General features: G+C 50.0%; 1 protein-coding gene across 12 annotated transcripts in view; it reads right to left on the reverse strand.

The window, feature by feature from the left end:
- Positions 1 to 26,058, reverse strand: part of MAP4 (microtubule associated protein 4) — a 137,711-nt gene that overhangs the window by 66,160 nt on the left and 45,493 nt on the right. For 11 of the 12 annotated variants that reach the window (XM_083186599.1, XM_083186600.1, XM_083186598.1 and 8 more), the window contains exon 5: positions 804 to 932. The exons of the other annotated variant lie outside the window; for it this stretch is intronic. In XM_083186599.1, the coding sequence (XP_083042725.1) occupies positions 804 to 932 (129 nt within the window). The remainder of the gene's footprint in view (positions 1 to 803; positions 933 to 26,058) is intronic. 12 annotated transcript variants of the gene reach the window in all.

Consider the following 26,058-nt stretch of genomic DNA (forward strand, 5'->3'; position numbering starts at 1 on the left):
CATCAGTCTATGTAATATATGGTAATATTACAGTAACGCGACATGTTATAGTACCGGACCGGGCGGTGATACATTATACAGATCATCAGTCTATGTAATATATGGTAATATTACAGTAACGCGGCCTGTTATAGTACCGGACCGGGCGACGCTGCATTATACAGATCATCAGTCTATGTAATATATGGTAATATTACAGTAACGCGACATGTTATAGTACCGGACCGGGCGGCGCTGCATTATACAGATCATCTCTTCAGTCTATGTATAAGGAATGTGCATGGTAATATTACAGTAACGCGGCGTGTTATAACACCGGACAGGGCGGCGATACATTATACAAAGCAGGAAAGGCTGGTGTGGAGGGGAGAGGCCATATAAAATATAATCATACTGGCGGTGTGGGTATCCTGGCAGTCCCCGAAAGCGCACTATTGTGGCAGGCGCACACCCACCGTACATGCCAAGGGGTCAGTTCATTTCCAACTCTAGTGGCGCAGCCAATTAGTATATAAGCGCATAAACCGTATTTCAGCGGGGTCAGTAGTGCGCAGGTGTTGTGTCCCCCCGGTGCCGGGAGGGGCTGTACACAGTGACGCGGCCGCACTGGAATGTGATGGAACTGGGACACCCCGCTTTCTGCCATGCACTCAGTCCCCCCTCTGCACTGAGAACAGGGCTACACCGCCATGATTTACTGCCAGCATCTGCTCGCTCTCTCGGACTGGAATGATAAATGAGCCGTCAGAATTCTCTGCAGCTGAGCCATGGTTATTTATAGCGTCGGGGCGAGGGACACGTACCGGGGAGCTGCTCCGTCTCTATGAAGTGCTCTGTGAAGGCAGGACGCGTGTGCACATCACGGGGAGGGTGGATCAGATCTGCCAAGACTTCATCTTCATCATCATCATCACGCCCTGATCCAAATGGATCTGAAATGAAGCAAACTAACGTTATCCTTCCTGTAAGAGACGGTGCGGCGCTGCTGGGGAAACGTACACGGAGCAGGACAAGATGTAGGGTTGTGCTATGGTGGAGTCTGCTGCGCATATAGGTAACATGCTCAACACAGGCAGCCAGAATCACAGGGGTCAACCAAGAGGAGCCCGACACATAATCAGCAGCTGGTCAGTCATTCCACGGGGGCTGCCACGTGGGTGAGCCGCCATTCACAGAGACCACCAATATCCACAGGGGCCTACCATGTAATAAGCCAGGACTCAGCTGTAATACACAGGGCCTGCCATGTGGGTGAGCTACAGAGTCCACCAACATCCACAGGGGCCTAGTAGTAGTAGTTTGTTTATAAAGCGCCACAAAGTGTCCGCAGCGCCGTACATAGCAAACAAATTACAAGGTAATACAGTATAAATAGGGGTATAGCTGGTAGAACTAAAATCAGCATCAGTTCTGAAGTAGGTGTCGAAATTGTCGAAGGAGCCTAAAGATGAAGTAGAGGAAGGGAAGAACAGGGCAGGAGGACAGGTGAGGTAAAGAGGTAGGGTGAGTACGTGAGGAAGGAGGGCCCTGCTCATAAGAGATAACAGACTAAAAGGAGGTGGGTGGACGAACGAAAAACAACAGGATAAGTAGGAACGGAGGGGAACGGAGGCAGGATAGGAGGAGTGAAAGAGGTTAGGAGGAGGGATAGGCTAGTCAGAAGAAGTGGGTTTTGAGGGAGCGCTTGAAGGAGGTAAGGGAATCAGAAAGCCTGATGGGTGGCGGGAGGTTGTTCCAGTGCAGGCCCCCCTCGAGAGAAGTCTTGAACACGGGAGTGGGAGGAGGTGATTAGGTGAGAGGAAAGGCGGCGGTCGGCAGCGGAGCGAAGAGGACGGGAGGGAGTGTGGATAGAGATCAGTGAAGAGAGGTAAGGAGCGGTGGAGGAGGAGAGAGCCTTGAAGGTGGTGGTGAGGAGTTTAAAGAGAACTCGGAAAGGAATGGGGAGCCAGTGAAGAGATAGACAGAGGGGGGAGGCGAAGGTAGAGCGGCGGGAGAGGAAGATGAGCCTAGCAGCAGCATTAAGAATGGATTGGAGAGTGGCGAGAGGTAGCCCGGAGAGAAGGATGTTAGAAGGATGTTGCAGAAGTCAAGGCGGGAGAAGACAAGAGTGTGAATGAGAATTTTGGTCACATCAGTGTAGAGGAATGGTCTGATGCGTGAGATGTTGCGGAGGTGAAATCGGCCTACCATGTAATAAGCCGGAGAGCGGCCAAAGGGCACACCACGTTCTCAGCCGTAGGGCACTTACTCATAGGACTAGGTAACCAGAAAACCAGCCCGTTCCATAAGTAAGAGAATCTATAACCACTGGCTGGGAGAGGGCACAGTGCAGTCGGTATAACCGCCGGCTGGGAGAGGGCACAGCATATTCGGTATAACCGCCGGCTGGGAGAGGGCACAGGGCAGTCGGTATAACCGCCGGCTGGGAGAGGGCACAGGGCAGTCGGTATAACCGCTGACTGGGAGAGGGCACAGCGTATTCGGTATAACCGCCGGCCGGGAGAGGGCACAGCGTATTCGGTATAACCGCCGGCCGGGAGAGGGCACAGCGTATTCGGTATAACCGCCGGCCGGGAGAGGGCACAGCGTATTCGGTATAACCGCCGGCCGGGAGAGGGCACAGCGTATTCGGTATAACCGCCGGCCGGGAGAGGGCACAGCGTATTCGGTATAACCGCCGGCCGGGAGAGGGCACAGCGTATTCGGTATAACCGCCGGCCGGGAGAGGGGACAGTGTATTCGGTATAACCGCCGGCTGGGAGAGGGGACAGTGTATTCGGTATAACCGCCGGCTGGGAGAGGGTACAGCGTATTCGGTATAACCGCTAGCTGGGAGAGGGGACAGTGTATTCGGTATAACCGCCAGCTGGGAGAGGGGACAGTGTATTCGGTATAACCGCCGGCTGGGAGAGGGGACAGTGTATTCGGTATAACCGCTACCTTGGAGATTGCACAGTGTTTTCGGTATGACCGCTGGCTGGGAGAGGGCACAGTGTATTCGGTATAACCGCTGGCTGGGAGAGGGCACAGTGTATTCGGTATAACCGCTGGCTGGGAGAGGGCACAGCGTATTCGGTATAACCGCTGGCTGGGAGAGGGCACAGCGTATTCGGTGAATGTTCCGCTCCTCGCAGGCAGTGACATTACTGAGGATTTAAAGGATTGTTTTTATACCAAATACTTATTTGCAATGCATTAGCCCAATGGCATTTGCAGGGTAACACTATTGCCCATCTAGCCCCATAGATAGAGGGATGGCTCCATATGAATTCCTCAGCATTACCGTGCACACTGCTGTCAGGAGAGAGACCCCGTGAAGCAGGATTACTGTAGTGACAGTCTGGTTATTATAGTGCATCTGACACGCTGACATTATGATGCCTTCTGATGTTCATGATGAAAGAACACTGTGCCTGGTAATCTGAGCCAGCGACAGAGCGTGCAACACTCAGCCTGATGACAAGGCACAACCCCCACCCCCCCGCCGCCATCAAGGGATTACTGCATATAATGCTCAATTCCAATACCAACAGATTTCAGCGGCAGAGAGGCTTTTCCCCTTTAATCATAAGTGTGTATCATTGCACTGTCAGGCTATGACCTACTTAGGGCCTGGGAGTCGCCTGTACTTTCCGGTTATGTAAGAGGTGGAAATTCTGCGAATATGGCTGCCTATTATCCAGTCTTACCCATTTACATCCAGCCGCGCTGAGTGTTCCGACAGCGGCTCTTAATGAACGCTGGAGATACTTCATGCATCACTTGCTAAACTACCAAGGGGCTGACGAAAGTAGAAGCTTTTTCTTAGCACATCAGCCAAAAAAGTTCCTCCCTCGTCCAACAGACCGGACTAAAAGTGCAACTTCAGCCAGAAGTTTTTTGGAAAACAAACAGGACACAATGGTGTGGAATATTTAGCGGTAGAATCAATGACCCGCTCTCACTGGGATCAGAATGACACCAAGGGGCTGAGGAAAGGGGCAGGAACAGGACAAAGTAAAAGATTTAGAAAGGCCTGTAAAGCAAAGGAGAAAAGAAAACATTTGTTTAAAATGTAACTTTTATTGAAACACTTTATAAAGTAATAAAGTGCTAATAAAGTGTTCCAATAAAAAAGTTACATTTTAAACAAATGTTTTCAGGTGCACCACACAGGGACATTCTTCTCCCCTTCGCTCTATATGTTCTAACTGTGTCGGGTCCGTGATAGATACACTTTAAACAAAGAGCGTTTCTGTGCCACTGGCCAAACAAACCCTCTTTTTTCTATTCTAAGCCTGGAAATAGCAGAAGTTCAGGTATTCAATCACGGCCGGGACTCGTCTGCTACTTCCCTGTGGATGAGAGTCTGTATTGTCGGAAACGGCCATGGATTGTTGTAAGAGTTTTCCCCAATCCACACACTTTCTGAAATTGGCCCGGGACTCTGACAGTCGGAATCACAGATTGAATAACCCCCTTAATTGGCTTCCACTTCTGGTATGGGCTGCGCTGCTTCACTTCGTCCCAGTTCTGTAACAAACCAGTGGTTCCCAAACTGCATTCAAAATCATTGAATACTGCCCCACGAGTCATTTATAGCGTTACATTTGTAATACATATTTTGAAAAGTGGAGTGCCGTCGGGGTCCTAGAACAGCTTTAAGTGTGGAGTTCATATGTTCTCCGTTTCCATGGGGTTCCTCTGGGTGCTCCCATAGCAGAGTAAAAAAGAAAAAGAAGTGGCGCTGGTATTGATGAAATAATCGTACAAATATTTAATATCAATTAAAACAACATGACATAAATCAATTACATACAACAATAAAAAGGTGAATCAATAACTGGACCAGAGGCTGAATGGAATAAACCCAAGGCTTTATCAAAGCTGCACTGCTACAAGCAGCGAAACGCATTAGCCTATAGCCTGGACCAGGACCAGCTGATCACTTTTTGGACCTTATCAATTAGATTCCCCAGCGCTCCGGGTTGCCCACTCCCAAATCTTGAGAGACATCTGCTTCCTCACCATCCCGCTTCTGCGGTCCATTATTGTCGACACCACGTGGATACACCTCCGAGCAGGAATCAAGGTTGGTCACAACGAACTGAGATCACTGACCAGTTGGTCTTAAAATTCACCAACCCTGAGGACACCTGCCATTTGATACCATCCCCATTATTGGAGCCTCTAGCGATGTGAGACAACTGTGGCCAAAACAGCTTTCAGCCCTACTACACCAATTGGGTTTCTAATCAACTGTGGCCCCACAGTCGCATCCATTTGAGGACCTTTTTGCTACTCAGCTTTCGGGATTGGATCATAATCACCATCAGTGGTAACTATTGGGCAACCCAAATTATCCCAGATATTAACCCATATTCACCATTTATTGGGTTCATTGCATTCAGCCTCCGGTCCAGTTATTGATTCACCTTTTTATTGTTGTATGTAATTGATTTATGTCATGTTGTTTTAATTGATATTAAATATTTGTACGATTATTTCATCAATACCAACGCCACTTTTTCTTTTTTACTCTGGTTTCTTTGGGGCTGACTACCCCTTTAATAAGTGGCAGCTCTTGGCACAGCACCCGTGGTAGCGCCTGTCCGTGCACCCTAGGGAGCACATTGCTATCCATTTTGTGCTCCCATAGCACAAGGCATACTGCTAGAGCTTCTGACAGATTTACCATTACATGACACTGCCATTATGGCGGCAGGGTAGCGTATGGGAAGTATCAGTGCTGTGCCGCAGAAGTGAGGTGGCAGCTCCCACCAGCACCAGCCCGCCTAGGAGAGCTGCCTACCATGGAAAGTTGCTGCTGCTGTACAGCGTATGACCCATCTCCCAGAATAGCTGCGTTGCTGGCAGGAGGATGCTCACAGTCAGCAATGTCACATTTGGTTACTGGCAGCAGAGTCACAGCCTTGTCTAGACACAATATGCCCCATTTCATGTCTGCTGCATGGAGGGTCTGTGCCACGTATGCTGGGGTAGAGTCAAGCTGCGGTGCGGAGAATAATCTATGCTGATCTGTTAGTCCAGCAGTTCTCACTCTGTCCCCAGGACCCAACGTAGGTGCCCAGGTGTAGGACTGTCGCACGTTTCACATCCACAGGTGACCCAGCAGGTGACCAGGTGTAGGACTGTCGCACGTTTCACATCCACAGGTGACCCAGCAGGTGCCCAAGTGTAGGACTGTCGCACGTTACACATCCACAGGTGACCAGGTGTAGGACTGTCCATGTTACACATCCACAGGTGACCCAGCAGGTGCCCAAGTGTAGGACTGTCGCACGTTACACATCCGCAGGTGACCAGGTGTAGGACTGTCTATGTTACACATCCACAAATGACCAAGCAGGTGCACAGGCGTAGGACTGTCCATGTTACACATCCGCAGGTGCCAAGGTGTAGGACTGTCCATGTTACACATCCGCAGGTGCCAGGTGTAGGACTGTCTGTTACACATCCACAAATGACCCAGCAGGTGCACAGGTGTAGGACTGTCCATGTTACACATCCACAGGTGCCCAGGTGTAGGACTGTCTATGTTACACATCCACAAATGACCCAGCAGGTGCACAGGTGTAGGACTGTCCATGTTACACATCCACAGGTGACCAGGTGTAGGACTGTCCATGTTACACATCCACAGGTGACCCAGCAGGTGCCCAAGTGTAGGACTGTCGCACGTTACACATCCGCAGGTGACCAGGTGTAGGACTGTCTATGTTACACATCCACAAATGACCCAGCAGGTGCACAGGCGTAGGACTGTCCATGTTACACATCCGCAGGTGCACAGGCGTAGGACTGTCCATGTTACACATCCGCAGGTGCCCAGGTGTAGGACTGTCCATGTTACACATCCGCAGGTGCCCAGGTGTAGGACTGTCTATGTTACACATCCACAAATGACCCAGCAGGTGCACAGGTGTAGGACTGTCTATGTTACACATCCACAAATGACCCAGCAGGTGCACAGGTGTAGGACTGTCCATGTTACACATCCACAGGTGACCAGGTGTAGGACTGTCCATGTTACACATCCACAGGTGACCAGGTGTAGGACTGTCCATGTTACACATCCACAGGTGACCAGGTGTAGGACTGTCCATGTTACACATCCACAGGTGACCAGGTGTAGGACTGTCCATGTTACACATCCACAGGTGACCAGGTGTAGGACTGTCCATGTTACACATCCACAGGTGACCAGGTGTAGGACTGTCCATGTTACACATCCACAGGTGACCCAGCAGGTGCCCAGGTGTAGGACTGTCGCACGTTACACATCCGCAGGTGACCAGGTGTAGGACTGTCGCACAACCACAGGTGACCCTGCAGGTGCCGGACTCTCGCACAACCACAGGTGACCCTGCAGGTGCCCAGGTGCCGGACTGTCGCACGTTACACATCCACAGGTGACCCGGCGTGTGCCCAGGTGTAGGACTGTCGCACAACCACAGGTGACACAGCAGGTGCCCAGGTGTAGCAGTGTCGCACATTACACATCCACAGGTGACCCGGCAGGTGTAGGACCGTCACACGTTATCCACAGGTGACTCGGCAGGTGCCCAGGTGTAGGACCATCACACATTACACATCCGCAGGTGACCTATACTAGACCAATGGAGCTTGCAGCTGCCTAGAGAATGTCTGCTGGGCAGCCCGTTACCACCTATTGCTGGAGGACATGCAACCATCACACTGTATATAACAAATATACACTTATAGAGCAAAGTTATATCACACTTCTACAGCACATATTCAGTGAGTGCTGCAGATCTACATGATACATGGGGGGGGGGGGAGGTGCGTGTTAGTATAAGAATATAGTACAAATTACCATGACAACCAGAACGGCACGCTCTCAGCTCGCCTGTCAGATCTAATCAGGACGAGATACCCGTTGTACTGGCAGGAAGATCTGCTGTGCAGTCAGCACACAGAGGTGCTCCATTACCATGTACATACACACTACAGCCACAAACCTGCCTTCTAACCCCGACGCGTAGCACAAGTTACCTGGGTACACCTGCAGGCCCCGGCACTGACATTTCTGTGCATACCCTCCAGTCCTGGTGATGCCAGGGTGTGTGATCAGGTGCTGCAGATATATTCTGGGTACATACTTATATATCATGTGCGCATGATACGTCCGCACGTTGTTGTTCACAGGCAATACAGATATGTCGGCAAGCCTGGCTGTGTGTACGAGTAACCCACCGATCCCCCCATATGCTGACATCAGGTGTTATCGCTGAGCGGGAGTAGCATGCGCCGAGTGCAAAGCGTCTGGTTTATCCTTTATTGCTCAGATCATTCCTCCGCGTCTGAGGTAGAACAGAACGACTTGTACACATGTACATGCACTCACACTCTAGGGTTCATTATTGTTCAGATCCAGCAACCATACCAGTATGATTCTTAGATTGTGGGAGGCAACCGGGCCACCCAGAGGAAACACATGCAAGCATGGAGAGAACATACAAGCTCCACACATACATAGCATGGGGAGAAGGCGTGTACCCAGGAACTTAGTGCGGTGAGGCAACAATGCTAACCATTGCTCCACTGTGCTGCACATCCTGTATTTCACTAGCACCATAGGTGTCATGATGCGCGATGGATGCCATACTGCCTGCTGCATTTGGGGACATACAAAATAAGAGCTAAACAATAATCCGCTCCCCCTGCAGTCTGCCGCTGAACCCAACTTCCTGAATCATCGCTCTGGCTGCAAACCTGCTGTTCTGAACATAATAACCCTGCTTCCCAGATCATCGCTCTGTCCGCCAACCTACTGTCCTGCACTGTACCCGGCTTCCCAGATCATCGCTCTGTCCGCCAACCTACTGTCCTGCACATCACCCGGCTTCCCAGATCATCGCTCTATCCGCCAACCTGCTGTCCTGCACTGTACCCGGCTTCCCAGATCATCGCACTATCCGCCAACCTGCTGTCCTGCACTGTACCCGGCTTCCCAGATCATCGCTCTGTCCGCCAACCTGCTGTCCTGCACTGTACCTGGCTTCCCAGATCATCGCTCTATCCGCCAACCTGCTGTCCTGCACTGTACCCGGCTTCCCAGATCATCGTTCTGTCCGCCAACCTGCTGTCCTGCACAGTACCCGGCTTCCCAGATCATCGCTCTGTCCGCCAACCTGCTGTCCTGCACTGTACCCGGCTTCCCAGATCATCGCTCTGTCCGCCAACCTGCTGTCCTGCACTGTACCCGGCTTCCCAGATCATCGCTCTGTCCGCCAACCTGCTGTCCTGCACTGTACCCGGCTTCCCAGATCATCTCTCTGTCCACCAACCTGCTGTCCTGCACTGTACCCGGCTTCCCAGATCATCGCTCTGTCCGCCAACCTGCTGCCCTGCACTGTACCCGACTTCCCAGATCATCGCTCTGTCCGCCAACCTGCTGTCCTGCACTGTACCCGGCTTCCCAGATCATCGCTCTATCCGCCAACCTGCTGTCCTGCACTGTACCCGGCTTCCCAGATCATCGCTCTATCCGCCAACCTGCTGTCCTGCACTGTACCCGGCTTCCCAGATCATCGCTCTGTCCGCCAACCTGCTGTCCTGCACTGTACCCGGCTTCCCAGATCATCGCTCTATCCGCCAACCTGCTGTCCTGCACTGTACCCGGCTTCCCAGATCATCTCTCTGTCCACCAACCTGCTGTCCTGCACTGTACCCGGCTTCCCAGATCATCGCTCTGTCCGCCAACCTGCTGTCCTGCACTGTACCCGGCTTCCCAGATCATCGCTCTATCCGCCAACCTGCTGTCCTGCACTGTACCCGGCTTCCCAGATCATCGCTCTGTCCGCCAACCTGCTGTCCTGCACTGTACCCTGCTTCCCAGATCATCGCTCTGTCCGCCAACCTGCTGTCCTGCACAGTACCAGGCTTCCCAGATCATCGCTCTGTCCGCCAACCTGCTGTCCTGCACAGTACCCGGCTTCCCAGATCATCGCTCTGTCCGCCAACCTGCTGCCCTGCACTGTACCCGGCTTCCCAGATCATCGCTCTGTCCGCCAACCTGCTGCCCAGCACTGTACCCGGCTTCCCAGATCATCTCTCTGTCCACCAACCTGCTGTCCTGCACTGTACCCGGCTTCCCAGATCATCGCTCTGTCCGCCAACCTGCTGTCCTGCACTGTACCCGGCTTCCCAGATCATCGCTCTATCCGCCAACCTGCTGTCCTGCACTGTACCCGGCTTCCCAGATCATCGCTCTATCCGCCAACCTGCTGTCCTGCACTGTACCCGGCTTCCCAGATCATCGCTCTGTCCGCCAACCTGCTGTCCTGCACTGTACCCGGCTTCCCAGATCATCGCTCTGTCCGCCAACCTGCTGTCCTGCACTGTACCCGGCTTCCCAGATCATCGCTCTATCCGCCAACCTGCTGTCCTGCACTGTACCCGGCTTCCCAGATCATCGCTCTGTCCGCCAACCTGCTGTCCTGCACTGTACCCAGCTTCCCAGATCATCGCTCTGTCCGCCAACCTGCTGCCCAGCACTGTACCCGGCTTCCCAGATCATCGCTCTGTCCGCCAACCTGCTGCCCTGCACTGTACCCGACTTCCCAGATCATCGCTCTATCCGCCAACCTGCTGTCCTGCACTGTACCCGACTTCCCAGATCATCGCTCTATCCGCCAACCTGCTGTCCTGCACTGTACCCGGCTTCCCAGATCATCGCTCTATCCGCCAACCTGCTGTCCTGCACTGTACCCGGCTTCCCAGATCATCGCTCTGTCCGCCAACCTGCTGTCCTGCACTGTACCCGGCTTCCCAGATCATCGCTCTATCCGCCAACCTGCTGTCCTGCACTGTACCCGGCTTCCCAGATCATCGCTCTGTCCGCCAACCTGCTGCCCTGCACTGTACCCGGCTTCCCAGATCATCGCTCTGTCCGCCAACCTGCTGTCCTGCACTGTACCCGACTTCCCAGATCATCGCTCTATCCGCCAACCTGCTGTCCTGCACTGTACCCGGCTTCCCAGATCATCGCTCTATCCGCCAACCTGCTGTCCTGCACTGTACCCGGCTTCCCAGATCATCGCTCTGTCCGCCAACCTGCTGTCCTGCACTGTACCCGGCTTCCCAGATCATCGCTCTATCCGCCAACCTGCTGTCCTGCACTGTACCCGGCTTCCCAGATCATCTCTCTGTCCACCAACCTGCTGTCCTGCACTGTACCCGGCTTCCCAGATCATCTCTCTGTCCACCAACCTGCTGTCCTGCACTGTACCCGGCTTCCCAGATCATCGCTCTGTCCGCCAACCTGCTGTCCTGCACTGTACCCGGCTTCCCAGATCATCGCTCTGTCCGCCAACCTGCTGTCCTGCACTGTACCCTGCTTCCCAGATCATCGCTCTGTCCGCCAACCTGCTGTCCTGCACAGTACCAGGCTTCCCAGATCATCGCTCTGTCCGCCAACCTGCTGTCCTGCACAGTACCCGGCTTCCCAGATCATCGCTCTGTCCGCCAACCTGCTGCCCTGCACTGTACCCGGCTTCCCAGATCATCGCTCTGTCCGCCAACCTGCTGCCCAGCACTGTACCCGGCTTCCCAGATCATCGCTCTGTCCGCCAACCTGCTGCCCTGCACTGTACCCGACTTCCCAGATCATCGCTCTATCCGCCAACCTGCTGTCCTGCACTGTACCCGGCTTCCCAGATCATCGCTCTATCCGCCAACCTGCTGTCCTGCACTGTACCCGGCTTCCCAGATCATCGCTCTGTCCGCCAACCTGCTGTCCTGCACTGTACCCGGCTTCCCAGATCATCGCTCTATCCGCCAACCTGCTGTCCTGCACTGTACCCGGCTTCCCAGATCATCGCTCTATCCACCAACCTGCTGTCCAGCACTGTACCCGGCTTCCCAGATCATCGCTCTGTCCGCCAACCTGCTGTCCTGCACTGTACCCGGCTTCCCAGATCATCGCTCTATCCGCCAACCTGCTGCCCTGCACTGTACCCGGCTTCCCAGATCATCGCTCTGTCCGCCAACCTGCTGTCCTGCACTGTACCCGACTTCCCAGATCATCGCTCTATCCGCCAACCTGCTGTCCTGCACTGTACCCGGCTTCCCAGATCATCGCTCTATCCGCCAACCTGCTGTCCTGCACTGTACCCGGCTTCCCAGATCATCGCTCTGTCCGCCAACCTGCTGTCCTGCACTGTACCCGGCTTCCCAGATCATCGCTCTATCCGCCAACCTGCTGTCCTGCACTGTACCCGGCTTCCCAGATCATCGCTCTGTCCACCAACCTGCTGTCCTGCACTGTACCCGGCTTCCCAGATCATTGCTCTATCCGCCAACCTGCTGTCCTGCACTGTACCCGGCTTCCCAGATCATCGCTCTGTCCGCCAACCTGCTGTCCTGCACTGTACCCGGCTTCCCAGATCATCGCTCTGTCCGCCAACCTGCTGTCCTGCACTGTACCCGGCTTCCCAGATCATCGCTCTATCCGCCAACCTGCTGTCCTGCACTGTACCCGGCTTCCCAGATCATCGCTCTGTCCGCCAACCTGCTGTCCTGCACTGTACCCTGCTTCCCAGATCATCGCTCTGTCCGCCAACCTACTGTCCTGCACTGTACCCGGCTTCCCAGATCATCGTTCTGTCCGCTAACCTGCTGTCCTGCACAGTACCCGGCTTCCCAGATCATCGCTCTGTCCGCCAACCTGCTGTCCTGCACTGTACCCGGCTTCCCAGATTGCTCTGTCTACTACCCTGAACATAACCACCCTGCTTCAAAGATCATTGCTCTGTCCTCCTACCTGCTGACCTGCGCTGGACCCAGTTCCTAGAATCATCCCTCTGTCTGCTAACCTGCCCCCAGGGTTCCTAGACAACCACCGTGTACTAACCTGCTGTGACTTCAGCCTCCTATTAGCTGACAGAATGTGAGCAGAGGACAGGCACCCAGATGGTCTGTGAGGAACCACACTGAGGGCAAAGGGACTGCAGGGACCACACACCAACTGAAGGCAGCGTATAGGATCGCCTCTGTCGCCTGTAGCGCTAAAGGACAGGTTACCCATAGTACAACACAGGCTCATACAACGGCTGCGGAATAGGATGCAGCTGTAGCCAGATTCACTCCACATATAGGTAGCATGCAAACACCAGACCTAGAAACTACCCCAATACACCCGCAGTCTATGACGTCAATGCTGCATCCCCAGTTATCATGTAACCAGAGCCAATGAGATCTGAGCGGCCTAAATGACAGCTCTTGGCAGAAGTGGCTACTTCATTACTGCTATATATAGGCTCTCACCGATCAGAGACCACATGGTACATATGGGGAAATAAGCACAAAGTGGGACCTCTGCAGCTGTCAACAGCAACTGTATATACTACAGGATTGCCAATTAGACCACCCAGGATTGGGTCTACAAACATGGCATTCACCAGAGGTTAGTTTGCATGGGGCTTATTATCCTGTGTATACCAAAAGCCAGGGACCCGCCGTGCCACCCTGTTGGAGCTCACCCCACAGCCAACATGCCACTAGGGAATTCATCAGTTTTGCAGGTACTTGTGTAATATCTGGGCACCCGATTTTTTCATTGCATCGCATGCAATATAGTGGAATACAATTCCTGCAATGTGATTTTTCATTGTAAAAACCCGATTTTTAATTGTATAGTCACCCATGGGTGATTTCATAGCCCCACTATCCAACTACGTAGATTTTATATAGTGTGGCGAGCACAGCGAGCCACCGTGCCCGAAGCGTGGTGAGCGCAGCGAGCCCCGCAAGGGGACACAGAATACCTGTAAAGTAATCCGCGTCCCCTCGTGGGGCTCGCCATGCTTCGGGCTCGGTTGCTCACTGCGCTTGCCACACTATATAAAATCCACTCCATGCGTAGTTGGATAGTGGGGGTATGAAATCACCCATGGTTGACTATACAATTAAAAATCGGGTCTTTACAATGAAAAATCGCATGCCTTAAGTAGTGGCATGCAATGATAAAAAAATCGGGCGCCCATATAATACATACAGTAAATACCGTTTTGTTTATATTTTGGAACTTGCAAAGGGTTCTGGGTAATTATATATTAGTATAACACCTACTGTCCACACCAATGGCAATAGGACATACAGTAAAGACCTATTATGGCTTTGATCTCGATCCCCCTAACATGTCCAGGGGCAGTATTAGTCACATGACAAGGTGCAAATATAATTTGGCCAAAAAGATGCCTTTTAGTCATTAAACCGGATTGTAAGGATGAGGCTATCAGCCTACTACAGAGGGGCAAATAAGTATTTGGACAGCCACCGATTGTGCAAGTTGACCCACTTAAAAAGATGCAAGAGGTCTGTAATGTCCATCATAGGTACACTTCAACTGTGAGAGAATGTGGGGGGGGGGGGGGGACAGAAATCACTTTGTATGATTTGTAAACAATTTGTATATTCTTGCAGAAAATTAAATATTTGGAAAATCAATACTTTGTAATATAACCTCTGTCGGCAATTACAGAGGTCAAACGTTTCCTGTAGTTCTTGACCCGGTTTGCACACACTATAGCTGGTATTTTATTCCACTTTTCCCTGCAGATCTTCTCTAGATCTATCATGTTTTGGAGCTGTCGCCTGGCGGACTTTCAACTCTCTCCACAGATTTTCGATTGGGTTGAGGACTGGAGAATTGCTAGGCCACTGCAGAACCTTGAAATGCTTCTTACAGAGCTACTCAGTTGGTGTGTTTGGGGTCATTGCCATGCTGGAAGACCCAGGCACGTTCCATCCTCTGTGATCTTACTGAGGGAAGGAGGTTTTTAGACAAAATCTCACATGGCCCCATTCATCCTCTCCTTAATACGGATCAGTCGTCCAGTCCCCTTTGCAGAAAAGCAGCCCCAAAGCATGAGGTTTCCACCCCATGCTTCACAGTGGGTATGGTGTTTTTTGGATACCACTCATCAATAGTCTCCCTCCAAACACGGAGAGTGGAGTTTATACCAAAAAGTTCTATATTGCTCTCATCTGACCACAGAACATTCTTCCAATCCTCCTCTGGATCATCCAGATGGTCACTAGCAAACCTTAGATGGGCCTGGACATGTGCTGGTGTAAGCAGGGGGAACTTTTGGGCGCTGCAGGATTTGAATCCATGACGACGTAGTGTGTTACTAATGGTAACACCTTTGTGACTGTGGTCCCAGCTCTCTTGGTTATTGATCAGGTCCCCCCTGTGTGATTCTGGGCTGATTCCTCACCATTCTCAAGATCATTGATACCCCAAGAAGGTGAGATCTTGCATGGAGCCCCAGGCCGAGGGAGATTGTCAGTGATCTTGTATTTCTTCCATTTATTATTAATAATTGCACCAACAGTTGATCTCTTCTCACCAAGCTGCTTGCTTGCAGCTCATCCCAGCCTTGTGCAGCTCTACAGTATTGTCCCTGGTGTGCTTACACAGCTCTCTGCTCTTGGCCATGGTGACTAGGTCTGACTGATCTGGTCATCTGTATATGACACCTGTCCACACCCTCACAAACAGGTGCCATTAATACAGGTAACGAGTGGAGGATAGAAGCGCTTCTTAAAGTTACAGGTCTGTGAGATCCAGGAATCTTGCTGATCGGGAGGTGTCCAAATATTTATTTTTCGCAAGAATATACAAAAATTGTTTAAAAATCCTACAATGAGATATCCTGGTTTTCCCCACATTCTCTCACAGGTGAAGTGTACTTACTGTATGATGGACATTATAGGCCTCATCTTTTTGAGTGAGTGAACTTGCACAATCGGTGACTGTCCTAATACTTTTGCCCCACCGCATATAGCGGGTACCGGACCAGTCATCCTGCCAGGGCCAATAACCGCACATCCCGGTTTCACAATGATTTTCCACAGCCTCAGAAGCGGCTTCCACAATCATTCCTGCAGCCAGTCACGGATTGGGAGGTTTACACTATATCTGCTCTTCTAGATTACCCCTGCCGCAGCCTTCTGGAAAACCTTCAGCCAAACGTTACGGTAACATGGAAAGCCAGAAATAAGACGGCTGAACACAGGCGTGTTATGAGCCCAGGCACGTGCATTGTATAACGCGACACATCAGGCCTCGGGGCCGCGGCCAGACATATCTGCTGACACGCGTTCTGCTGAAAGTCTCATCACAGAGACAATTTAGTGGCATAAACCTCACAGGCAGCTGTGAGAGAGCAGCCGTCTCATACGCTCACATCAGACGCCTGAGCGGCTGCATCAGTGCGCGGCATTATCCCTCGCCATTCCTAATATTGTCTACGTCTTATGTCACCGGGATCCCTGCATCCGAGCCCAGGTCTGAGGGTTCCCAGTGCCATTATTATCTGCTGCGGCACAGCACCGAGCGTCACCTCCAGCGGCTGAGCCCAGCTTTGTCCTTAACACCGAGTGCCACCTCCAGCGGCTTTGCCCAGGTTTCACAATCATCTCCGAAAATAAACCTCTTAGGTGGCGACACATTCACAAACCACCATGCAACATCACAGCACAGAGAAGTCTAGATTTTTCCCTGGACACGTCAGGAGTGCGAAGACCATCCAATGGTATATTATACAGACATATAAGCTCCAAAAAAAGGGAGTCTGGTCTGTGACCTAAATCAGGTGGTGGTGGGGTGGGGGTGGGTTTCAGCAGGAAGCAATATGGCCGACATGAGCAGATGGGAATTACACTGGGATGGAATCAGAGCACAGAAGAGGGTGCAGCATGAAGAGATGCCCAGCAGAGCGATGCTGCCCCCTAGTGTACAACGGATGTATGCTGCACTTCATTGTTAAAGACAATGGCTTCATAACGTCCTGTAGAAAAATATCTAGTGGCAGCAATTAATGCCTGATGTATGTCCTCCATTAAAGGGGCATTGTTGTAATATAAATAAATAGAAATGAAAAGTGAAACCAGCTCCTACACTGCGAGGAAAGTGTATTTCTACACTATCCAATTCCTAGGTGGCACCAATCCTATAGAGTATAAGCTTGTGAGCAGGGCCCTCCCTACCTCTATGTCTGTCTGTGATTACCCAGTTTGTCCTATCACTGTTGATTCCAATTGTAAAGACTCTCCCCTAGAGACGAGCCTATGACTGCACTGTGACCAGGAGCCTCACACTGTAAATATCTGTTGTCATACAGGCAATGTGTACACCATGACCTGGAGAGGACTCTTATTGTTCTCAGCGCCTTTACCAGCGTTCCGTCTCCAGCTTGTGTTGGGGCCTCACTCACTTAATGGACGGTGATTACATGCGGTAGCCATATATTTTTACATCCATTGTAATGTACATACATAGCTTTGTGTTCTGTCACCAAGATCTACGGACTACTAGTAGCTAACCCATACAAATCAACACTACCTCAGTAACCAACGCACCGTCACAGCACTACATCCACCCCCCTCGCACTGTCATACTGCTACAGTCAGCAACCAACGCACCGTCACAGCACTACATGCACCCCCCTCGCACTGTCATACTGCTACAGTCAGCAACCAACGCACCGTCACAGCACTACATGCACCCCCCTCGCACTGTCATACTGCTACAGTCAGCAACCAACGCACCGTCACAGCACTACATCCACCCCCCTCGCACTGTCATACTGCTACAGTCAGCAACCAACGCACCGTCACAGCACTACATCCACCCCCCTCGCACGGTCATACTGCTACAGTCAGCAACCAACGCACCGTCACAGCACTACATCCACCCCCTCCCACTGTCATACTGCTACAGTCAGCAACCAACGCACCGTCACAGCACTACCCCCTCCCACTGTCATACTGCTAGTCAGTACCCAATGCACTGTCACACGGCACTACATCCACCCCGTCACACGGCACTACATCCACCCCCTCCCACTGTCACACAACACTACATCCACCGCCTCCCACTGTCACACAGCACTACATCCACCCCCTCCCACTGTCACACGGCACTGCATCCACCCCCTCCCACTGTCACACAGCTACAGTCAGTACCCAATGTACTAGGACATAGCACAAGCAGTGATACCCCAAGTCCCCCACGTACAGTCACCTTGTACAACCAGCCCCACTGTGTAGTAAATGGACAAATCTGCACTAGGTATAATAAGAATATTGGTAATAATGTGATCTAATCAGCGCTCAGTTGGAGAATTAGGGCAATGTGTGTGTAAATGCAGGGACAATGCCCCTAACAGGAATGTTTACAGTATTGTTTTACAAGGCGTTGACATTTAGGGACAAAGGGGCAGATATCTTACGTGATATAGTGGAAGGTGATAACAGCAGCCAATCAGCTCCTGTCATTTTTTTAAACAGACTGTAATTCAAGATAGGAGCTGATTGGCTGGTTCCACGACAACCCGGGTATAGGGATTGGTAGTATCCAGTTATTAAGAGTATAAAATATGCCAGTATTTCAGTCCTGGGAAAAAACTCTAACACCAAGATTTCGGGATCAAAATGCACAGGCAACTGGTGCTAGCAGCACCCGGCTCAGATGCTGCCTGGCAAGAGGTCACGCTGTGCAGTCACACACCTGCCTGCCCCACCCACTTATGGACGGCTTCACAGCAGTCCTCAGTGTGAGTGTGAGTCCAGGGTAGTATTCTGTGGAAAGACCCACACACACCAAGCCAGTGGTTCCCAACCCTGGTCCTCAAGTAGCCCCAACAGTGCACATTTTCCAGGTCTCCACACCAAATCACAAGTGACATATTTAAAAAGATCCAGAGGTGGAGCTAATTGTGTCTGAATAATGAGTGCACCTGCTGGGTGACCTGGAAAATGTGCACTGTTGGGGTTACTTGAGGAGCAGGGTTGGGAACCACTACACTAAGCGATCTCAGTCAGTCATTCTGGCCCTTTTCAGCGCTAGAACAGTAATATTGCATAGTATGTACAAGCAACCATTAACAATGCACGATCCCACTAGTTTGGTATTGAGTTCTGTTTGAACATGCTCCTCAATTTTGGCACGATCGCCAATGACTGAATGTACAGAGCAGGGACAGGCGGACCTCACTGAACGATATTATTCAGTGTGTATTCACAATATCGTTTGTCCAGGACTCCAGGAAGTTCACAAGAAATATCAGATTTTTTACCTGGGTTTCCTCCCTTCTGGGTAGTACTTGGAAAGGGAAAAAAAGACACCTGGCCTCCTATATATAGCTCCTCCTCCTTAGCCTCTGTGTCTTCATTTCTCCAGCTTTAATATAAATCAAACAAATTAGCATACAAAAAAGAATACATTGGGTAGGGAATATATGCTGCCATGGTGGAGTAGAGGAAAACATCAGGTAAAAATCTGATATTTCCTCTACCTCCCCCATGGCAGCCATCACCTGTGGGTGGTACCCCAGCAGTTTTATTCACTGGGAGGGGCCCATACACACAGTTGTGTGTGTAAAAATATATATATATATATATATATATATATATATATATATATATATATATATATATATAATTTTAATTTTTTATATCACTGCTCTGAGCACCTGTCTTCCAAACTTTGCTCCTGTAGAAGACATAACATCGATTCTGTAGTGTCTTGTGAAAGTGTGGATTGACTTCCATCCAGCAGCTTTGCATAGTTCGACAGCAGATGCTGCCCCTTTTTCAGCCCAGGAAGTAGCCAGTGCCCTGGTTGAATGTGCTCGTAACCCCCTTGGGGGTGATAGGTTGCCGATTTTATAGGCCTCTTCAATACAACATCTGATCCACCTTGCAATTGTTATCTTTGATGCACTGGATTACTTCCTTATGCCTTCCGTTAATACGAACAAGTTTTTCACTTTTCTAATGTCCTTTGTTCTAAGTATGTAGGTTTCTAACGCCCTGACAAGATCCAGAGTGTTCAACCTTGCTTCCTTCTCATTAGCAGGTTCCGCACAAAAGGAAGGCAATATGATCTCTTGATTAACATGAAAGTTAGATACAACTTTGGGCAGAAATTGTGGGTTCGTTCTAAGAAGCACTTTGTCCTTGAAAAAATTCAAAAAAGGTTCTTCCGCCCAAAGGGCCTGCATCTCTGATACTCTTCGAGCTGACGTTATAGCAACCAGAAATGCTACTTTCCAGGTTAACCCATTTGAGCGGGATTTCCATCATTGGCTCAAAAGGATGCTCTGTGAGAGCTTTCATGACTAAATTTAAGTCCCATGGTGCTAATGGTTGTCTAAAAGATGGCCTTATCTTTTTCGCCGCTTGTATAAACCTCTTTATATATCTATTTTCAGCTATGTTCTTGTCCAGCATCGCTGCGAGGGCTGATATTTGCACTTTAAGGCTACTACGGGACAATTTTTTCTCCAGTCCGGCTTGTAAAAATCCCAGAATACCTGGAATATTTCCCATTCTGGCCTTATTCTCTGAACACCATAACTTATATCTTCTCCACACTTTATAGTAAGCTTTAGAAGTCTAGGTTTTCCTTGCTTTTAACAACGTGGCCACCACAGTTTCTGAGAATCCTTTTTCTTTTAAGGTCTGGGCTTCAAGACCCAGGCCGTCAAATTCCACGCTTCTGGTTGTGGACATATCACTTTGCCTTTGACTTCAGTAAGTCTTGTCTGAGGCAGCCTCCACGGTCCTCTCTGCCATTTGCATTACCTTGGCAAAGCATGCCCTGCGTGGCCAGTACGGCAGTATTACCATCACTAATGTATTCTCCCTTTGTATCTTCTTTAATAACTTCGGGATTATAGGAAATGGAGGGAATGTATAAGCTAGACTCATCGTCCATTCTGATGTCAGCGCGTCCACTTGAGCCGCACCTGCCTCCTGGAATCTGGAAAAGTATGTTTGCGTTTTCCTGTTGCATCCTGATGCCATGAGAGCTACTTCTGGTACACCCCATGTCCTGGCCAGCACATCGAAAACCTCTTGGTTTAACTCCCATTCTCCTGGGTGACAGATTGTCCTGCTCAATCCGTCTGCCAACAGGTTCTCTTTTCCGGCCAGAAAAACTGCCCTTAGGCCTGCCACCTTGTTTTCTGCCCATTTCAGCAGTTTTTCTACCTCTTGCATCATCTGCCGGCTTCTTGTGCCTCCTTGTCTGTTTGGTTGTCTGTTCGAACCACACCTTCTTTTTGGATGAGCTTGCTGCTGAAGTATTTGCATGCTAGAGTCACCGCTTTCATCTCCCTCAAGTTGGATTGCATTTGACTGTCTGCCTCTGACCATATCCCTTGTGTCACTTCTTGTCCGCACACTGCTCCCCAGCCTGTGCCACTTGCATCTGTAGTAATTACTACTTGGTCTAGCTCCCGGAATGATTTTCCTTTTTCCTATCTGTTCTCATTTGACCACCACACAATGTCCTCTTTTGCTCTGGTGGACAATACTATCTTCTGTGACAAGTTTTTGTTGTTTCCGTTCCACTGAGACAGAAAGCACATCTGTAGTTTCCTCATATGGAGTCTTGACCAAGGCACGGTTTCCAACGCTGCTGCCATCATGCCCAGTGCTTTCATGCAGTCCTCCGACTTCACCACCAACTTTCTTTTGATTGACCGCATACACTCCAACAGATTTTGACGCCTTGTTTCGGTCAGCTTTACACTCATTAATTGCGTATCTATAGTTACTCCCAGGTAATCTATTTTCCTTACTGGAACCAACTGACTTTTTTCCATATTTATCAGCCAACCGTGATCGGTCAGACATTGAAGCACTCTTTTGGTGTGCCTTACTGCCATTTCTTTTGAATATCGTCTAGATACGGATAAAGCGCTATTCCTTCGCGCCTCAACCTTGCAATCACTACTATAAGTATCTTGGTAAATGTCCTTGGAGACGTTGCGAGCCCGAAAGGCAGGGCGGTGAACGGATAGCAAATTCCTTGCAGGCAGAATCGTAGGAACTTTTGATGTTCCTGAAAGATGGGCACATGCAAGAACGCATCTTTTAGATCGATTGACGTCATGTATACATCCTGTCTCAGGTCTGGGAGTATTGCTTTTATAGACTCCGTTTTGAAAGTCCTCACCTGAACAAATCGATTGAGCCTTCTCAAGTGCAGTATTGTCCTGAAACCTCCTTTTGGTTTCTGGACTACAAAAAATCTGGAGTACCATCCCTGGGTTTTTCGACCCCGTGGTACCCTTATCACCACCTTTTGCTGTATCATAGTTTCCAGGCTTGAGAACAGCGCCTCTTTCCTCTTTATCGGAATCGGCGACTCTGCAAATAATTTTTTGGGAGGTTTGTTGAACTCTATTTTGTATCCATCTTTTATGATCTCTAAGACCCATTTGTCCGTAGTGGAATCGTGCCAAGCCTGGCTGAATTGTAATAGCCTGGCACCTACTTCTGGCGTCATTACATGTTTTGACGTGAGAAGAACTTCCCTTCTCGACCTCTTTGGCCACGAAAATTGTTTCTGGATGACCAGTTACTTCTCCTGTAGCCCCATCCAGGACAGTATGCTCTAGCTTCCTTGTAATCCTGGGGTTGGTATCTGTACTGCTTATTACCAAACCCTTTCTTTGTTACTTTGTCTTGAGGCAACCAGACTGATTTACCTCCAGACAACTTAGTGACTGGGCTCCAAACAGGTAATCACCCTGAAATGGAAGTGTAAGAAGCTTGCTCTTATACTGCGCATCAGCCGCCCAGGGCTTACGCCACAGTGCCCTCCTGACCACTGCAGCTGTGGCTCTAGCCGCCAGTCTCACTGAGTCCATTGAGGCTTCACATAACAATTCAACTGCAAGTTGTATGTTCTGTATTCCTTTTAATAATTCAGATCTTTTCATTCCGTCCAGCAAATCAGTTTCCATTTGTTGACACCAACCTCTAAGAACTCTTGAAGTTACTGCCATAGATGCAGCTGGCTTCAACGCTGCCCCTGTGGTTAAATGTTGCTTTCTTAACCCCAGTTCAATGCGTCTTTCCATGGGGTCCTTAAAGATGTTGACATCTTCAAGTGGCAAAGTAGTTTTTTAGAAATTCTTGCAATTGCTGCATCCACTTTAGGCAGCTCTTCCCAAGAGGTTACCAGATCTTTCTGAAACGGATACATTTTATTGATTTTGAGGGGTACCGTTACCCTCTTTTCAGGATGCTTCCATTCGTCCTTAATTACATCTTTAAGAGACTGAGATAGGAGGAAAATATTTTCCCTTTTTCTTTTTGTCTTTAAATAGCAAACCCTGCAGCTGTAAATCTTCTTAAGTATCCTCAATCTCAAGTGATTTGTAAATCAAGGACAGCAGATTCTCAACCATATCAGGGTTGAAATCTGACTCTGATGAATCTTGCACCACATCATCCTGCAAAGCCTCAGCTGTTGCTTCATCGTTAGACTCAGCTGAAGTATCACTGAGGGCTGCTCGGCTCCTTTTTCCAGATAATTATTATATTATTATTAAGTCATCTTTTGTCACAAATGTATCAGCCAAGGCATTTCTCAGCATATCTACCAGGCCAGACATTTGGGCTGGTTGCAATAATTGAGTTTTTTTGCAGTCTTCACAAACACTGCCTATAGGTTTATCAGGCAGGTCCTTTTCACACATAAGGCATTTAGCAACGTGTAATTTCTTATGTTTTGCTTTAGGGTCCACCTTCTCCTTGCTGGTGTCAGACCTGCATATACAAATCACATTGTTTACCTGCTGAGTGCTCATAAACATACATACACACAGCAGATACCACGCTGGCTTACCCCGAATTTTTAGTGGCTTGCCCTTTATCCTCCTCCATGATGGAGTACAATAAAACACCAATCCAGGCTGCTTGAACACCTAGTACTAAAGCCACATACTCCTCGATAACCGGGTGCTCCTTCAATTATACTTCAATACAGAAAGCATGTCTCTTTCTTACCCGCTGTATCCTTGCTTAGAACGCACGAATTGCCCGGAGCTTTGTTCTCCTGGACTGTCAGCAGCGTTTTAACGTTGGTGGTATAGGGTTTTTATGGGCGGGTGCTGCTGCATCCCTCGCCCGGCGCCGGCTCCACATTGCGGCGTCTTCCGGGTTCAGCTTCCGCGTCACCCCGCCGCCCGCCCGGTTTTACTGTGGATTAACCCTGGCCAGGCACGCGCGGCTAGCAAAAGCTTCCTACCGGCTGCCTGAGGACGCCGCCGCTTATAGCTGTGCTCACCTAGGAACAGCATGCAGCACCAGAGGCTCCGTTTCCATGCCTCTTTAGAAGGCCGGCATCGCACCTTCTTCACCCTACCAGAGCGCACCTGGCGTCGGTGGGTAAGCCATTCTTCCCGGGGTAAGCCAGAATCACTTTGTCCTCTTCAGAGCTCCTTCCTATGCTACATGCTCCATGCACTACCCGATAGGGAAAGGAAAAAAAGACACAGAGGCTAAGGAGGAGGAGCTATATATAGGAGGCCAGGTGTCTTTTTCCTTTCCAAGTACTACCCAGAAGGGAGGAAACCCACAGGTGATGGCTGCCATGGGGGAGGTAGCGGAAATCGTTGTACAACATCATTGTCCTTGGGAAAACTAACAGGTATATAAAGGGGAGAAGGAAACTGCTTTATCCAGTTGTTTAACGCCTTTTGAAATTGAAGTGTGTGTGTGTGTGTGTGTGTGTGTGTGTGTGTGTGTGTGTGTGTGTGTGTGTGTGAGATATCTGCAACAGACTGGCAACATCCACTAAATAGACGAGAAGTACTGTGCTGGGTGCCCTCACTGGGAATCCTACAGTAGCAGGGGGGAGGTGCGGCACTCTCAACCGAAGAACTCACAGCTTACAACAGGTTTAAAGCAACGTTTCAATGCTCTTTTAATGGCATTTTTACTGATGAAAATATAAATATATATATATATTAAATTGCCTGATTGGGGAAAGATCACATGACTGAACTACTCAGAGGGAGGAGATGTAGACCTTCTGTGACATCTACAAGTTTTGAACAGCTGCCCCATATATATGCTGTATCCCCTTCATCAGGAGAAAGGTCCTTAAGAATATTTGAGCAATAAACATCTCGCCCTCAAGACGACTCTCGGCTTGTCCTGGGTTGAGCTCAGCGTCTACAAACCCCGCCCCTGCAGGGCCAGAAGAATGGTCAGCGGGGGTCAGACAAACACCAGTCAGGTAATTCGGAAGCAGAGCACACACTCATACTTGGGACCCAAGACAAATCTGTAATGGATTGGTTTGGTAGTATCCAGTCGTATACATTGCACAGTTACTGTCCCATCATGCGGTGTATGGTCAGAATTACCCCAATAAATATGGATGGATACTATCGCTCAAACCATACACATATTAGGATAACAAAATACAATATGGAGGCAATAGCTAAATGTACAAATCTGGTAAAGATGATTAAATGACCTCTTGCATTTCATTATCGCAGCATGCCTACGGTTTAATAATCATTATCCTTATACTTGTCTTGGTCCTTGGCAGGCGGACCGGGACACATTGCGCACATCTCCGTGCACAGACCCCCATCGGACTGAACATATGGAACTCACTGCAGTGCTCACACAGACATGCCACAGATACAGACCACACTGTGCTACATCAGCAAACACTGGTTATAGAGGAATTAGTACAAGTCAGTAAAACAAGAGTTTCAGACAGAGTTTATTTCATAGGTTAATAAAGGACATTTATTAGCTAGAAGTGAAAGGAGTTCCAGAGAGGCTGGGTAAGAGGTGCGAGAAGTTATTATAGCTGACCCATCACCAGGTTCCAGTGTATGCACTATAATAGTAGTGTGCTATAGGACAGCCTGGGACAGAACATATTGTTCATCTGTCCAGTGTGCCGAGCAGGAGACCAGCGATGTGCGGATCAGCCGACAGCCCAGGGTCCCATCAGTGCGCACTGCGGCCCGACAGCGGCTCCTGCTCCGGGTGTGGTACAGGGGTCCAACAGTCGGGATCCCGACAGTCATTAGCCTGACTGGCAGGACCCAGACAGCATGGTGAGCGCAACTAGGCCCCTTGCGGGCTCGCTGCGCTCGCCACCTATTCTATTCTCCCTCTATGGGGGTCATGGACCCCCATGAGGGAAAATAGTCGACGGCCGTCGGGAACCTGGCAGTCGGTGTTTTGACAGTCGGGGTCCCG

The sequence above is a fragment of the Crinia signifera genome, chromosome 5 (genome assembly GCF_055691185.1).
Source record: "Crinia signifera chromosome 5, ASM5569118v1, whole genome shotgun sequence".
Lineage (NCBI taxonomy): Eukaryota > Metazoa > Chordata > Amphibia > Anura > Myobatrachidae > Crinia > Crinia signifera.